Genomic DNA, 17585 nt, shown 5'->3' on the forward strand with positions numbered 1-17585 from the left:
AAAATAAAAGGGATAAAAATAAAAGACAAGGAATATAAAATCAGTCTATTTGCAGATGACATTATAGTATACTTAGCAGAACCAGAAATATCAATAAAAGAAATACATAGGAAATTGAAGGAAATTGTCGGGGTACAAGATTAACGCAAATAAAAGTGAAGCAATGCCAATGAATAAGGCGGATTTCTCAAAATTTAAGAAAGAATCACCATTCAGATGGCAAACGCAAGCAATGCGATACCTAGGTATACAAATAAATAAAAACCTCGGCCATCTATATAAACTTAATTATTATCCACTAATGAAAAAATTACAAGACGACTTAGAGCATTGGAAAGACTTACCACTAACACTAATAGGAAGGATAAACTGTATTAAAATGAAAATTTTCCCAAGGATACAATACCTATTTCAGACATTACCAATACGCTTAACAGAGAAATTCTTCAAGGAGTTAAAGAAAATAATAAGGAAATTTTTATGGAAAGGGGGGAAACCGAGGATAGCACTAGATAAATTAACAGAATGGTATAAACAAGGAGGCTTACAACTACCAAACTTTAAAAATTATTATAGAGCCGCACAATTAAGATATCTATCAGATTTTTATCAAACAAGGGAAAAGCCAGATTGGACTAGATTAGAACTAGATAAAATAGGGGAGAAGATACCTGAACATATATTATATAAATGGGATGAAAAATTGGTACAACGTAGGAATTCTCCAGTATTGCATCATCTGCTCAACATTTGGAAGAAGATTCATGTAGAAAGGAATAAAACAAATTACCAACTACCAAAACTAATACTGATGCAAAATCAGCCAATCCCTTTTACAATAGATAATCTTTCCTTTAGAGAATGGGAGAAAAAAGGGATCAAAAGAATAGAAAATTGTTTTTCGGAAAATAAATTATTATCCTTTGAATATATCCTTTAAATATAATATAACTCACGATACAGTGTTGGCATACTACCAACTGAAATCCTACTTGAAGGACAAATTGGGAGGCAGTCTGAGGTTACCATAGGGAAGTAATTTTGAATATGTGATTACAGACACAATGATAATCAAAAAATTTGTAACAAACATGTATATTAAACTACAAGAAAAGGAGAATGAAGAAACAAATGGTAAAACTAAACAAAAATGGGAACAAGATTTAAACATAAAGATAAAGAATGAAACATGGGAGAAGTTATGCTCCGGAACTATGAGAAATACAATAAACACAAGGTTACGTATCATACAATATAACTGGATACACAGGCTATACATTACACCTCAAAAGTTAAATAAATGGGACCCAACAGTATCTGACAGATGTTTTTGCTGTAAAAAGGAAATGGGAACAACAATTCATGCAATTTGGACATGTGAGAAAGTGAAAAAATTTTGGGAAGATCTAAATCAGATATTAAATAAAATCACAAAAAGCAATATACCAAAAAAAAACCAGAGATCTTCCTCCTAAGTAACATAAAAAACAAAGAATTTGGACTCGATTTGGATGGAGCACAAAAAAGATTTGTTATGATAGCCCTAGCTGTAGCAAAAAAATGTATTATGTCAACCTGGAAATTAGAAGATAACTTGAGAATACAACAATGGTATATAGAAATGAATAAATGTATTCCATTAGAAAAAATAACCTATAATTTAAGAAATAACATTACAATATTTGAACAAATATGGGAGCCATACATGAAACACAATAGAGAAAACCTACCGTGGACATCTACCACCTAAAATGACAGAAGGAGAAGAGAATGAAAAGAACTGACTCAGTGGAATTTTTTATTTTTATTGAGTGACAACATTGTTTGACAGGTTTAATGTATCTTATATTCTGAACTTTAAATAAATGGGAGGGGAGGTGAGGGAGGGAGGGAGGGGAGGAGGGAAGGGGGAAGGAGGAGGGAAGGGGGGAGAAAAGGACACTATATATTTAAGAAGGAAAATGTATGTATCTTGATCAATATGGTTTATAGGGTGAAAAATAAAAAAATTTAAAAATAGTGCAAACATTGTAAACAGGTGACTCAAAGATTTAACTTTAAGCTTTAATTTGGCTTTTTCCTATTTGGGAGCACCTTTTTCTTTGGTTCAGTATGACGACAACCTGAGAGCTCCAGTGAAGTGCTGATCTTGTGCTTTCTGAAATGTTAATAACTAGGGAAAATTGTATGGATGGTGTGTCAAGAGCAGAAAGAAAACTTCCACTCCAAAAATAAGCAAACTGAAGCTGGTGCTCTTGCTGGTTATTTGTGGTAGTTTGCGAGTCAAGTGAGTTTTCAGGTGCCACCCTTTGCTACATCAATGACTGAAATTTGAGGCATAACTTGAATTATCTGTGTGCTTCAGGTAGTAGTGATCCAGTAGCAGGTTTAAACAAATGCAAGGTTCAGGAATGCATGTTGTCAAAGCAAACCACTTATAATAGGTAATTTAGTTTTACAGATGCAAAAGCAAATATTTCTGAAAGAATGTGATGTATACACTCGAGTCCAATTGATAGGATGACCTGGCTGCTGTGGGTGGGAACTTCTAATGCGGTCTGTGCAATGTATCTCCTCAAGACGCGAGCCCAGCAACCCGGGGAGACGGCTGAGTCTTACCTGGAACACTTGCGAGAGTTGGCCCAACCGTGTCTGGCTGAACCCAGTGTAGGTGTAGAGGAGATTGAGAGGCTGATCCGGAACACCTTCATCCGAGGGTTATGCTCGAGGGCCATCCGGCAGAAGCTGCTGGAAGACAACATGTATGTCCTAACCAGGACTGTGGAAGTAGTCCAAACCCAGAAAGCAGCAGCCCTGCACGTCAAAGCTTTCGATTCTAGGCTCCCTCATGGCCCTCTCACGCTGCAGCTGCAGCCCCAGGCTGAGCTGGGGAGGAGAACGTCACTGCGGCAGGTGCCCCTGTAAGTATTGGGGGTCCTGGTGTGGGTCAGATTGATGATCGCGCCAAAACTGCCCAGCTAGGAACCAGAATTGTACCTGATGCGGCAAGAAAGGCCACTTTGTAAAAGTGTGTCTCCAAACCTGCCCGCAGCTCAGCGGCCCTCTATGACCGCCCCTGCGGACCCCCCCCTACGTGCGCATGCTGGGCGGTGCCATTGTCCCCCACGACGACTTTCCCCGACTTCGACCGCGCAACATCCATACCCGCCAGCAACCGTCAGAGCATGTGCCCCGAGCATCTGCATCAACCCCAGCTCTCACTGGCACCGCTCACTGAGAACTATAGCGATGTCACTTCCAGCTGACGTAACGACGTCACTTCCCCCAGCGCAGCGGACACGGCTGGGGAAGGAGGCCAGCCACGCAATGGTCCCCCATGTGCTTCCACCATCTTGGGCCAGGCAGCGCCCAACACAGAGGGCCACTGACAACATTGAGAATGACGTGGTCAACATGGGCAATGACCAGGCTGCCTTACTGATGCTCCCCATGCCTCCGGGTGCCATCAGCTTCTGCACCCAGCGACCAACGGCAATGTGATCAACATGGGTGATGACCAGGCTGCCCTCTGGACGCTCCCCATCCCTCCGGATAGTGACAACTCTGAACTCCGAGTTGGTCCTGGCCACCACCACGCTGACCAGGGACATCCCCCACGATCTTGGGTGTTCGATGATGGGCGTGCGAGTCAACAGGCAGGTAACAAAGTGCCTGTTGGACAGTGGCAGCACCGAGAGCTTCATTCACTCGAGCGTGGCCCACTCCCTAAGGTTAAAGGTCCACCCCACCACCTGCTCGATCGCCCTCGCCACCAAGGATAAGACTGTTGGTACCCTTGGGTGCTGTTCGGTCGATATAATGTTGGGAGGGGAGACTTGCACAGGATTCAGGCTCCTGATCATGCCCAAACTCTGCGCACCACTCCTGGGCCTGGATTTCCAGTGCCACCTGCAGAGTGTCACCCTTGCCTTCGGGGGGCCCTAACTTCCACTCACATTGCACAGCATGCCAACCTACCAGCCCCGGCCAACCTGCGGCCTCTCCACACTGTGCATCACCACACCGGTGCTCTTTCCACATCTTGCGCTAGGCTGCAAGCCGATTGCTGCCAGTAGATGCTATTGTGCTGCAGACAGGGACTTCATCAAGGCGGAGGTGCGGCGACACCTAGCAGAAGGCATTATAGAGCCCAGTAACAGCCCTCGGAGAGCCCAAGTCCTGGTGGTCAAAGGGGGAAGTAAGCCGAGGATGGTTGTGGATTACAGCCAGACCATTAATCGGTACACCCAGCTGGATGCCTACCCCCTGGCGAGGATCACCGACATGGTCAATGAGATAGTCTGCTTCCGGGTTTTCTCCACGATTGACCTGAAGTCGGCGTATCACCAAATCCCTATCCACTTGAAGGACAAGCCCTATACTGCCTTTGAGGCAGACGGGCGCCGGTACCACTTATGCTGGGTTCCTTTTGGGGTCACGAACGGGGTCTCCGTCTTGCAGCAGGAGATGGATCGCATGGTAGACCGGCACAAGCTGAAGACGACGTTCCCATATCTGGATAACATCACTATCTGCGGCCGTGACCAGCAGGACCACGATGCTAACCTGGAGAAATCAGGCAGCCATGGAGCTGAACCTCACTTACATCAAGAAGTGTGTGTTCAGCACCACCCGCCTCACCATCCTGGGGTATATCGTGGCCCATGGAATTTTTGGCCCAGATCCTGAAAAGATGCACCCAATAATGGAGTTACTCCTCCCCCCATGCTAAAGACCCTCTGCAAGTGCCTGGGCTAGTTCTCTTACTACTTGCAGTGCGCCCACTGGCCCAAGCCACAACTTTTCCCATCCAACCTGAGGCGCAGGCAGCCTTCACCTGCATCAGGCAAGAAATTGCGGACGCCACCATGCAGGCTGTGGATGAGGACTTCCAGTTGAAGAGCGATGCCTCTGAGGTGACCCTTGCTGCTACCCTCAACCAAGGGGGGGGGGGGGGGGCACCCCGTCACCTTCTCCAGGATCCTCCATGGCTCCGAGCTAGGGCATTCCGCCATTGAAAAGGAGGCTCAGGCGATTGTGGAACCGGTCCGCCACTGGCGCCACAACCTGGCCGGCAGGAGATTCACACTCCTCACAGACCAGTGGGCCGTGGCGTTCATGTTTAACACTATGCACAAGAGCAAGATCAAGAACGACAAGATCCTGCGTTGGAGAGTCAAGCTGGCAGACTACAGCTACGACAACCAGTACCACCCCGGGAAGTTTAACGACTCCCCCGATGCCCTCTCTCGCACCTGCACATATATGCATGATGACAGGTTGCAGGCATTGCATGAGTCCCTCTGCCATCCGGGCGTCACCCGGTTGTACCATTTTGTTAAGTCCCGAAATCTGCCGTACATCATCGGGGACGTCAGGGACATGATCGAGGCCTCTCGGGTCTGTGCGGAGTGTAAACCCCGCTTCTTCCGGCTCCCCCCAGGCCCAAGTTGTAAAGGCTACTTGGCCTTTCGAGCGTCTGGCATGGACTTCAAAGGGCCCCTGCCTTCCACAAACCGAAACGTCTACTTCTTCACGGTAGTGGATGAGTACTCACGCTTCCCTTTCGCCATCCCTTATCCGGACATCTCCATGGCCACCGTCAACAGGGCTTTGGAGCAGATTTTCACCATGTTTGGCTACCCGGCCTTCATCCACAGCGACCGGGGGTCTAGTTTCATGAGCGACGAGCTGCGCCAGTACCTGATGGCAAGGGGCATCACGACCAGTTGCACAACATGCTATAACCCAATAGGCAACGGGCAAGTGGAACGCGAGAATGGGGTGGTCTGGAAGGCAGTCCTGGCTCTCAGGTCAAAAGGGTGGGCCATCGAGTACTAGCAGGATGCCCTGCCTGAGGTGCTCCATGCCATTCAGTCACTGCTGTGCACGGCTACCAACAAGACCCCCTCATGAACGTCTGTTCTCATTCCCCAGGAGGTCGGTGACTGGAATGTCACTCCCAGCATGGCTCACGTCCCCGGGATCGGTGCTTCTGCATAAGCATGTACGGACACACAAGGGTGAAGCCCTGGTAGAGCAGGTTTTCCTCCTTCATGCAAACCATTACTACGTTTATATTAGGTTCAGCAGTGGCAGGGAGGACATGGTCTCAACCAGGGACCTGGTGTCAGCAGGAGCACCCACGATACCCCAGGCAGCTATGGGGCATGCAGGGCCTCCTTGACCACCAGAGGCCCGCTTCAGCCTTAGGAGACGAACCCACCCCCCATCCATCCAATACGACCCGCATACGTCGACCCCGGACCCCTGGCCACCCCTCTGCGCGGCACCACACCAGCCACACACCCCTGCTGCCGGCCCCACTCCCCCCAACTTCCACTCTGACCAGTGACCAGGAGCCAGTCCTACAATGGTCACAAACACCAGCAACCGCCAAATCATCTTAACCTGTAAATATTGTATGTACAGTGAGTGCGATTCCTTGTTACTGCCTCCCCGCCCCCCCCCCCCCCCCCCACCTCCAGGACAATTTTAAAGAAGTGGGTGAATGTGGTGGTGCACCACCGGCCTACTGCAGGGGGCAATCTCTGTTCCTGCAGGAGTGTAAGGGGACAGGACAACACCTGATTGACAGCCGGCCTGAATGGATCAAGCCACATTCAGTCGGGTGTCAATCACCCTCCGGGATATAAGCCTACACTGGCCACCCAAGGCCATACTCAGAGTTGCTGCAGCCACAGCCAGTCTGGTTCTGTGGAAGTTTTTGTGGATTAAAGCCTGTTGTACTGTCTTTATCTTTATGTGTGTCTGATTCTGGTTAACAGTGCACCACACCACTTTTGGAACAAAAAATAGTTTGGACTATTTAAATGGTGAAAGATTGCCACGTGCTTTTGTGGAGAGATGGCAAATGCTTGTGCATGAATCACAAAAGGTTGATTTACAGGTGCAAATGGATGTTGGCCTTCATTGCAAAGGGTTTGAATTTAAAAGCAGGGAAGTTTTGCAACAACTGGAGACAATTGAATAGATTACCTATTATATTTTTATGCAGCTAATGCTGAAGGTGGCTACAACCCTCCAGGTAAGATGAGCTTCATTGTTCTTGCAAGCATGGAAATGGTTCAAAGAGCTCACTGCCTTCCTTTTAAGGTTTGTGGAGAAATCCCATGTCTAACTACATTTTAAAAACTACCTTTGTTTCAGTAATGCTATCAAGATTAAATCATTGAAGATGACAATAGAGTTGAGGTCGTCAGCTTGGTTTCAACAGGATGAAGATTCCACTGGAACCAAGAAGACCTGCATCTTGTCTGAGGGACTGAATAATCAAGTCCTGTTTTTATTGCCAGTCTGCCTAATGAGGATGGAAGGAGAGTGCGAACTGTGTGCTTTTAATTTCTGATGGAAAAGTACAAATCTGGAATACCTAGAAAAAAAACTTTACATGAAGTGTGTGTTGCAATGTCAAAGACATTATGGTCATACAACACAGCAATCAGCCATTGTCAGTAGCCCACTATCCTGAGTACTTATTCAAATGCTTCTTAAATGTCAGAATCTCTGCCTCTATTCTAACCAGCCTCTGGATGGAAAAAAAAAGTCCCTAGATTCCTCTAAACCTTTTACACTCACCTTAAACCTTTGCCCTCATCTTATCAACAACTTTCCATAGGGAGTCAGCCTCTTCTCCAAAGAAAACAGACCCAACCTATTCACTCTCACCTCAAGTGTACTGTCCCAGACAACCTCCTGGTGAATCTCTGCACTCTCTCCAGTGGATCACTCTCCTTCCTATTGTGTGGGGTCTAGAATTGCACACATTTTATTAAATTGTATGTTACACCTAATGAAGGCAATCATCTTGTATGCCTTCTTCACTCCCTTATCTGCCTGTGCAGATTTCTACAGTAAGACCCTTCAATATTCCCAAAATCCCTACCTTTGATTCATCCCCCAGAATGTGTCACCTTCACACTTAACAGAATTAAATTACATTTACATCTCTCACAGCTCCGCTGAATTTACCTGCTGGTGCATATTATTTGTGAAGCCAAGAACAGGAAGGAACCAAAAGTGTGACTAGAGTTGTGAAAAGGATTGGGGAGAGAGGATAATAATTAGAATTCTGGTCATTACAAAATCTGTCAGTTGACCTGGTTTCTGGTCTACAGATGATTCTAACCTGGGGTGGGGATCTCTGGACCTTATACTGGGTGAGGCTCAACAAGCTTGGCAAAAATGAATGTAATCCTGAGGTAAATGTACAGCGTAGAAGACCACAAGATGTACTTCATACAGGATTGAATCAAGTTGAATCGTTCACAGCCTTACCATCACAACGTGATAGATATCCCTCTGTCTCCTTCATATTCATGTATCCAAAATCTTCTCAATGTATATTTCAGCATAAGTCGTAAAACTCTCAAAAATACTCAAAAAATGGTGTTGATTTATAAGCCAGATAAACTTTTGAGACCTTAAATTCATCGATAAAACCAGATTGACGTCAATGTTGGTAGCACCTCCCCACCTCTGAGTACTGCCATAACCGCTCCTACCTGGGACCTCGACGTCGCTGATCCCACCGGGAGCACAACACTATCACTCCTGCCTGGTAGGCCAAGGTTATTTTTTTACTTGCTTAATTTACAGCTTTGTTACTTGTGATTTGGGTGTTTTAAAAATTTTTGGGTTGTTCCTGGAAGGCCCAGACAGCCTGAATAATGGGGGTCAATTTGTACACCAAATATATATTTGGTAAATGCTACTGTTGTATCTGCTTCCACCAATACACCTGGCAGCCCATTCCAGGCACTGTAAACATTTGTCCCACACATCTCTCCTAAATTTCTCCTGCCTCCCAAATACACCTGGGGGGAGAAGTTCACAGTTTACCCTTTCAATGCATCTCATGATTTTATCAGGTCTCCCCTCAGCCTCCCATGTTCCAGGGTAAACAACCCGAGTTTGTCCAACCTCTCCCTATAGCTCCTACCCTTTAATCCAGACTACATTCTGGTAAACCTCTTCTGTACCCTTTCCAAAGCCTCCAGATCCTTCCTGTAATGGGACATCCAGAATTGCACACAATATTTTCGGTGTGGTCTAACCAAGATTTTGTAGAGCTGCAACTTTACCTCACAGCTTTTTGACTTGATTCCCTGACTAAACTATGCTCTTTCTTAACCACCCTATCAACTTGTATGGCGACTTTCAGAGATCCATGGACTTCAAGACCCTTCTGTTCCTCCTCTCTTCTTTGGCTTGGCTTCGCGGACGAAGATTTATGGAGGGGGTAAATGTCCACGTCAGCTGCAGGCTCGTTTATGGCTGACAAGTCCGATGTGGGACAGGCAGACACAGTTGCAGCGGTTGCAGGGGAAAATTGGTTGGTTGGGGTTGGGTGTTGGGTTTTTCCTCCTTTGTCTTTTGTCAGTGAGGTGGGCTCTGCGGTCTTCTTCAAAGGAGGTTGCTGCCCGCCAAACTGTGAGGCGCCAAGATGCACGGTTTGAGGCGATATCAGCCCACTGGCGGTGGTCAATGTGGCAGGCACCAAGAGATTTATTTAGGCAGTCCTTGTACCTTTTCTTTGCTACTTACCCACTCTTTTTTTTTAGATGTTGAACACCTTTTATTCCACACTGGGGAAAAAAATTAACTATAAAATATAGCGCCAGCCAAAGCATAACCAATAATGAGGGTTGCAACAACACCACTCTGCGGTGAATTGTGAGTTGTCTGTGAAGTCATGCATGTACTCTGACAATAAATCTGAAGTGGTTACCTACAGTTACGTAACGTTGAAAAACCGCAAGTTGAACCATTCTAAGTAGAGGAGCATTTGTATAAAGAACGCTGGGTGACCTGCTGAGTTTCTCCAGCACTTTTGTGTATGAAAATGTGGAAAATAATTGGCTTGATGATGGAAATAAACCATGACCACTAATTTCAGACAATTTTCTAGATCCTCTTTATCAATGCACAAGTCACATCAATTTGCTACCTCCTGTTAAATCAAGTTTTTTTTTATATAATTTTTTTATTTTTCACACCATAAATCACATTAGCCATGATATACACTATTTCTTTTTCACACATATACAGTGACTTTTTCTTCCCCCCCCCCCTTTCCTCCCAAACCACCCCCCCCACCCCCTCCTCTCATCCATTTTAGGTATACAATCTAGGTTGCATTAAGCCAGTCAGACAATGTTGTCATTCAACAAAATTACACCAGAAATTCTACTGAGTCCATTCTTTTCTTTCCTTCTCCTTCCATCAACTTAGGTAATGTTTGTCCCCGGTAGGTTTTCGCTCTTGTATTTAATGTAAGGCTCCTATACTTGTTCGAATATTTCAATATTATTTCTTAACCTATATGTTATTTTTTCTAATGGAATACATTTATTCATTTAAATTTGGTAGGTTCTTCCTTTTAATTTGGTTATGTATTCCATTAATATTTAAAGACATATAGTTCAGCGTAGCCCTTTTATATTTTGTTTATCTTCTCTTTCCGTTTTTCCATCATTACCTTTCCTCCTTTTCCATTTCTGCTTTCTTATTTTCAACTCTTTATAAGACAACATTCCTACAACATCCAACATTTTCCTTATTCTCCTATTTCTATCTTATTTATCCCCAATCTCCCCTTCACCTCCTGAGTTGTCCTTTATCCCTTGTCGGACAACCACATCTCCCCTCTCCATTTGGATTTGCGAATCCACTCGCAAGCGTCAACTGATTTTGCAGTGACCGCTATTTCCCCCCACCCCGCCTCCCCCAGAAAAGATTTCACTTTTCATATGTCACAAAGGTCACTCTTTTAATTCCCTCCTTATTCTCTCTATTCCATTACCTTCCCTTATTAATTCTTGTCTATACTATCTATATTTTCCTCTAAGTACAGATACATTCATGTATGCTCATTGTCTCTATTCACTCTTATACCTCTTTACCCGCATACATATCAATCGTGATCATTTTTACTCTCATTACCCGTCTTCATCCCTCAGTCTATTTTTGTCTTTACCCACATACATATCAATCGTGATCATTTTAACTCTCATTACCCGTCTTCCTCCCTCAGTCTATTTTTGTAATTGTTCTGCAAATTTTCGTGCTTCTTCTGGATCCGAGAATAGTCTGTTTTGTTGTCCTGGAATAAATATTTTCAATACCGCTGGATGCTTTAGTATAAATTTATACCCTTTCTTCCATAAAATCGCCTTTGCTGTATTGAACTCTTTTCTCTTCTTTAGGAGTTCAAAACTTATATCTGGATAAATGAAGATTTTTTGCCCTTTATACTCCAGTGGTTTGTTGCCCTCTCTTACTTTTTCCATTGTCTTCTCCAGTACCTTTTCTCTTGTAGTATATCTTAGGAATTTTACTACAATAGATCTTGGTTTTTGTTGTGGTTGTGGTTTAGAGGCCAATACTCTATGTGCCCTTTCTATTTCCATTTCTTGCTGTAGTTCTGGACATCCTAGGGTCTTAGGGATCCACTCTTTTATAAACTCCCTCATATTCTTGCCTTCTTCATCTTCCTTAAGGCCCACTATCTTTATGTTATTTCTTCTGTTATGGTTTTCCATTGTATCTATTTTTTGAGCTAGTAGTTCTTGTGTCTCTTTAGTTTTTTTATTAGATTTCTCCAATTTCTTTTTTAAGTCTTCTACCTCCATTTCTGCTGCTACTGCCCGCTCTTCCATCTTGTCCATTTTTTTTCCCCATTTCTGTTAAGGTCATCTCCATTTTATTTATTTTCTCTTCTGTGTTGTTTATTCTTTTTCTTAAATCCTTAAATTCCTGTGTTTGCCATTCTTTAAATGACTCCATGTATCCTTTAATAAGAGCAAGTATATCCTTTACCTTGCCTTTCTTTTCTTCTTCTATTTCACTGTACTCTTCCTCTTCCTCTTCTTCTTCCTCTGGGTTGACCATCTGTTGTTTCTTTGTTGCCCTTTCCTCCTCTTCTTTCTTGTTTCTATTGTCTTCTGTGGTCTCTTCTTGCTGCAGGTGTTCTGCAGCTGTCGTTGCCGGCTGTGGAGATCGACTCCCCAGCTGGTTCCTCCTCCCGTCGGTGTGTTTTTTTTCATTCGCATCGCGCACTTTTACTCGGCTCTGCGAGCCATTTTTGTAGTCCATTATTTACCGACCTGAGGGAGCGGGTTTCTCTCTCCGCAGCGGGCCTCTTCGGACAGGTAAGGCCTTCACCTTTTTCCTCCTTTGTCTTCTCTTCCTCTCTTCTTACCGTTGCTTTCGATTTTTCTTTTTTTGTCGCCATCTTCTTTCCACCTTTATACTCACTTTTCTGTAACTTTTATTTCTGTGCCTTTGTGTTTTCTCTTGTTTTTCCCGACTTTTCTGGAGAGGGCTGGAGTTCACCGTCCGGCCACTACTCCATCACGTGACTCCGTGTCGCTACTTACCCACTTTCAATGAGCTATGGGTCTGACCCCCCAAAGCTCTTTGCACATCAATACCATGAAGATCTCAGTCAGTAACTGAACATGCCCTTTGCGTTTGATCTGTAATGGCACTGATTTACCCCAGCTTAAAAACAAAAGGATACACTCACTCATTTCTTTCAGCAAACCATGGTCGACTTTCTTTTATTATTCACATTGCATTCAACTCCCAAACACCACCCAACTAAACTCTTCTGACCTTCTCATTGGCTCACTGCCACACAGGTGATCCTGACACTTCACCCACACATGCCATTACTCTTGCACATCACATCGTTTACATCAGCAGCAGGTTTCGCCCCCGAGAAAGAGAAGTACACAACCTCACCCCTTCCCTGATTAAATTCCATCTGCCATTTCTTTGCACATATCTGAAACTGATCTATATCCTGTTATATTCTTTGATAACTATCCCACAACTTCACCAATTTTTATCTCATCTAATGCTAGTAGATCAAGGTCGAACATTAAATTTTCAATGTGTTGATTTCTGGCAGAGGGTGACCTTTGCTATTAAAAACATGAATGCTTTAAAGAAATCAGAACTGTAGAGATGCTATTGAAATGTTTATATGCCCCTCTGGGACAGAAGGACCTCTTTTGCTTTGTTCTGAGGTTACAAAATTACATTTAAATAGATCAATAAAGCCATTAGCCACATGTTGAGAAACTTTTTAATAGAAGAGGAAAATTTCAGATGTCATTCAATACAAAGTACAAACAATTATCCAGAGCAGAAGGTCAAATGCTACTTTTAAAAAAATGTTGATTAAGAATCTTCAACAAGATTCCGTGTGAAATTACAGCTTCTCTGATTGTGATAAGATCGAAACAAGCTTAAACAGTTTGTGTAAACAGCAGTTCACATGTATGGTGTCTAAAATATATTTAGACAGTATTTAGGAGTAATTTTCCAACATGGGCCTTTAATTGGCTTTAGATTTATAGACTTGATCCAATGGGCATAAGAAAAGACAATTATTCTACACCAATCGATTGAATTAATTAATATTCAAGCGTTTACTTGCCAATTTGTAACCTTTCCATTAGCTGTGGACACTGGTGTTTATTGGGGAGCTGGAGGGTGAGGGCAGACAGGAGGTGATGTTGCAAGTGTGGGTAGCAGGGAATCCTTGTAACTATATTGATATATCTACCAAAGGAGAAACAATCCTGGACACACGAGGCAATGCCCGTCACCATCATATTTACATTTTACATCTCTGGACAAGATGAAATGTATTTCCAAATAGGCAGGATGGTCGTAGATTTATCCAGTGAATCAAGTTTATAGTTTAGCTGCTCAAATAGTTTCATGGTTAGTCAGTTGAATCTTTAGGGTGAGTAGCACGTCTGCAGAGCTCTCACTCAACGACTTTTGCTGAGAGTTTCTCGGTGAAGCCAAAGTGCTCTGCTATCTTGAGTGCAAAAGTTGAAACACTATGTTTGAGCTAAGAAGCTGTTTTATAAAAAGTGGCCTTAATAATAACCATGGATGGCAATAATAAAATTAGGGATTCTTTCATGCTGAACCTAAACTACTAGTCGTGGTCTTGCTGAATCTCAATTTGTCAGACACTAACTTAGAACAGGTATATCACACGATTTGAAACTTGTCGTCTGATTCACGTAAAAGTGCTATTTACTTTTTATATGCAGAGAGTGGTCATTTTTTTATTACCATTTAAGTTCTATGACTTGTTTACTTCCAGAAAAACTTTGTAAGATAATGCGACCTAAGGGTTACCCAGGGAGTTGCAATCAAATCCACATATTTATCTATCCCTCTGTCTTCCACCCACTCATCCTATCTCAAACCTTCGCTAATGACCTGCTGGTTTCATCCAAATATCCTCTTGTACACAATTGCAGGTTTTAATTCCGTGTTGCTATGTATTGTGCATAAGGCAAGGTTTAATTTCAAACTTTGATAAGCTAACAGTTTCTCTTTATAAGCATACTCACTATGCGTGTGAGTTCATTCCAATCCACAAAACATTTTTGGTAGTTTCACAGTTGTGGTATAGAATGGGATTTAACAGCTTCAATTTTTTTCAGATAGTATTTTTTTCTTCCAGATTATCTCAGCACTAATTCTTTTTATTGTTTCCACTGAAGCCTCCGATATTCACCTGCTGTTGATGGTTCAATACATGTCAAAGAGCTTGGAAAGGACATGCAGGCAGGAGCTCAATAGATTTGCTGCCTTATCCCTCACTATTGTTGTCCTGTAGGCACTTGGTGACACTGAGCCCTACTGCAGTTTGGGCCATTATTCAATGGCTTTTGGTTTCTGTCGTTCACCCAGTGTCTGTGGTAAAGGTTATTTGTGCAAGCAGCTAACCGTGCAACTTTTAGTAGTGTTTTCTCCCTTTACTTCCCAACGCAGTATACAACTTTTTTTTTACTTTAAATTTTTTTTATTTTACGCAGTATACAACTTGAGTGACTATTTCCCACAGCTAGTTCTTTCCCCAATGGGTGAACTAGGGTTGTTCTCTCTCCCATGTGCCTCTGAAGTAGAACAAATGCAGAGGAATAATTATTACCTGTTTCAAGCAAAGCAAGTGGGAAAAGTTAGTCCATGGGAGTTGAAAGAATGGCCAATGAGCTAACACAGAGAGAACATGGGAAAGGATGCTTGTGTCTGGTACGAATGGGAATACTTTACAGATCCACAACTGAAACATTCAGCCATAAAGTCCTCCCTTTACACTAAAAATTAGCGCCAAAGGCAAATAAAACACAGGGAACAAAGAACACCTCCCACAGTCATTGTTTTAAAAAGTATTGTTCTCAAAGAGAACTCCAGTGTGATAACTAATAAAATACTGCTGTAAGATAATGCAGTAAGTGATGGTCATCTCCTTTATTAGCAACTGGTCTTTCCCTCCAAACTAGCTGAAGACCTGAGATGTTTGCGGGTTCCAGTCTAGGACCTGTAGTCTAGCTCTAAACAGCAGCACTGGTAGGATGTGAAACGAAGCAGGAAATTAGCATCACCAACACCACATCCCAGGAGTTTAGCAGAATTGTAACTTCCCATTTATCCTCAATCCTTATTTTTCTAATTTAATTTCTTAACTCTTTAGTGTTTTGGTAAACATAAATTAAGTAATTGCAGCAGTGAGAGAACTGAATACTGTACAACTTAGCTGCTACCTTTGTCCCCTCCTCCCAATCCAGCCTCAAGCATTCAGCAGTTCTTCATCTGTGCGACCTATGGCATCAGGGTTAGAAAGGGGATCCAGATCCGCAAAGAGATTAAACCAGGCTGATTTGTCTTGAGGGTTGCTTTTGTGGGCTGCAGGAAGAAGAATTTGAGTCATTAATATTAGTTCTATAGGTAGACCCTGGGTACCACAGATGTCTGACTGGACAGCCTATACCTAACAAAAACACAAAGCCAGCCCTGCAAACTTTACCCACTTGCTTAATACCCTGGCTGCTCAAACTTTCTGGGCACAGTACATAGAAGTCCAGATCTCACTGCCAAACCAAGGCCACCCATAAATTAAAGGAGCAATACTTAATTTTCCATCTGGGCATCTCCAACCTGATGGCATTAACATAGACTTCTCCAGTTTCTGCTAGACCACTCCCCGTTCTCCCTCCCTTCCCTCTCCATTCACAGAGTCATTCCTCCTCCCTCTCTTATCCAATGCTGCCTGTGGGAACAGTAATCCTCCCCCCTCCAAAAAAAGCCATTTTATTCAGGTGCCTGCTTACATTTTGCTCATACCTTGATGAAGGGCTTGTCCAAAAAGTTGATTAGGTATCTTTACGACATAAAGTACGCTGTTTGACCTGCATGGTTTCTCCAGCATCATGTTTTTACTTCAATCACTGCGTTTGCAGACTTTAGTGTTTTATGCCAGAACATATCCAAGCTCCCTCAGCTTACACACACACTGAAGGTTGATAGCAGACCACTGCCATCAGGTGTCAGTCTCTAACTTGCCACAGCAATCTTGATCATGGACTCATGGGACAGAATGAATTGATGCATTTCCACCAGGTATATGGTCCAGCACTTGAGAGCTATTCTTGCTCAATCTTTCTCTCCCAACTTAAGAATGCTAACTCATTATTGCTCCGTCCTCAGTGTCCTGTTACACATTAGGCATCCCTCTCCTTGTGCTAAGTTCAACATGATCATCTCAATGGAGTGTCGGCAAGCGAGTTGACCATTCCACAGACCCATATTCACAGGCCACAGGGTTTATACAACAGAAGTAGTTGTGGGTTCTAGCTAATGATGTTCCTCTCATTCCACAAGCAATTAACTCTAAAGGCTTTGATTCCAGATCACATCATGAACATTTCTTCGTCTACTTGACTCAGCTTGTCATTGGAGAAATCTGCTGTCAGTGTTCTAAATTACAATTATTTCATTTATTTCTATGGTAATTATCATCAGTAAAGAACATCAAAATCTACAGCACAGTAAAGGCCCTTCGGCCTGTAGTGTTGTGCCTATCTAATAACCTACTCTAACAGCTGCCTAGAATTTCCTTACTGCATAACCCTCCATTTTTCTCAGTTCCACGTTCCTATCTAATAGTCTCTCAAAAGATCCTATTGTACCTGTCTCCACCACCGTTGCCAGTAGTGCATTCCATGCAGCCACCACTCTCTGTGAAAAATTTACCGCTTACACCTCCCCTGTACTTACTCACAAACACCTTAAAACTATGCCCCCACGTGTCAGCCATTTCAGCCCTGGAAAAAGCCTCTGGGTATCCACACAATCAATGCCCCTCATTATCATGTACACTTCTATTAGGCCACCCCTCATCCTCCATTGCTCCAAGGAGAGACGGCCAACTTCACTTAACCTATCCTCAGAAAGCGTGCTCTCCAATCCAGGTAACCTCCTTGTAAATCTCATCTGTATCCTCCCTATTGTATCCACATCTTTCCTGTAATGAGGTGACCAGAACTGAATGCAACATTTCAAGTGGGGTTTCTGAACATATGCCACATTTCTGCGATACTTTGAGTCCACTTGTCCGCAATTATGGTCCCAAAGCTCCTGCCGTACGTTTTCCCAAATTGTCTATTCTTGTCAGAAAGAAGTGATTACTTTCTCCAAAATATTCACCCACTGAGAGATCTTGTTTTGAAATCCTCTTTCTGCTACAC

The 17585-nt window shown here is 43.4% G+C and overlaps 1 protein-coding gene across 6 annotated transcripts in view; it reads right to left on the bottom strand.

The window, feature by feature from the left end:
* Positions 1 to 13096: 13096 nt before the first annotated feature.
* LOC138761609 (islet cell autoantigen 1-like protein) overlaps positions 13097 to 17585 on the bottom strand; it is a 115644-nt gene continuing 111155 nt past the window's right edge. For 5 of the 6 annotated variants that reach the window (XM_069934000.1, XM_069934005.1, XM_069934003.1 and 2 more), the window contains one exon: positions 13097 to 15744. In XM_069934000.1, coding sequence (XP_069790101.1) covers positions 15629 to 15744 — 116 coding nt within the window. In that variant the 3' untranslated portion in view covers positions 13097 to 15628. The remainder of the gene's footprint in view (positions 15745 to 17585) is intronic. The other variant, XM_069934002.1, reaches the window with a different exon arrangement.

Source organism: Narcine bancroftii, chromosome 4, assembly GCF_036971445.1.
Source record: "Narcine bancroftii isolate sNarBan1 chromosome 4, sNarBan1.hap1, whole genome shotgun sequence".
In the NCBI taxonomy this organism is placed as follows: Eukaryota; Metazoa; Chordata; class Chondrichthyes; order Torpediniformes; family Narcinidae; genus Narcine; species Narcine bancroftii.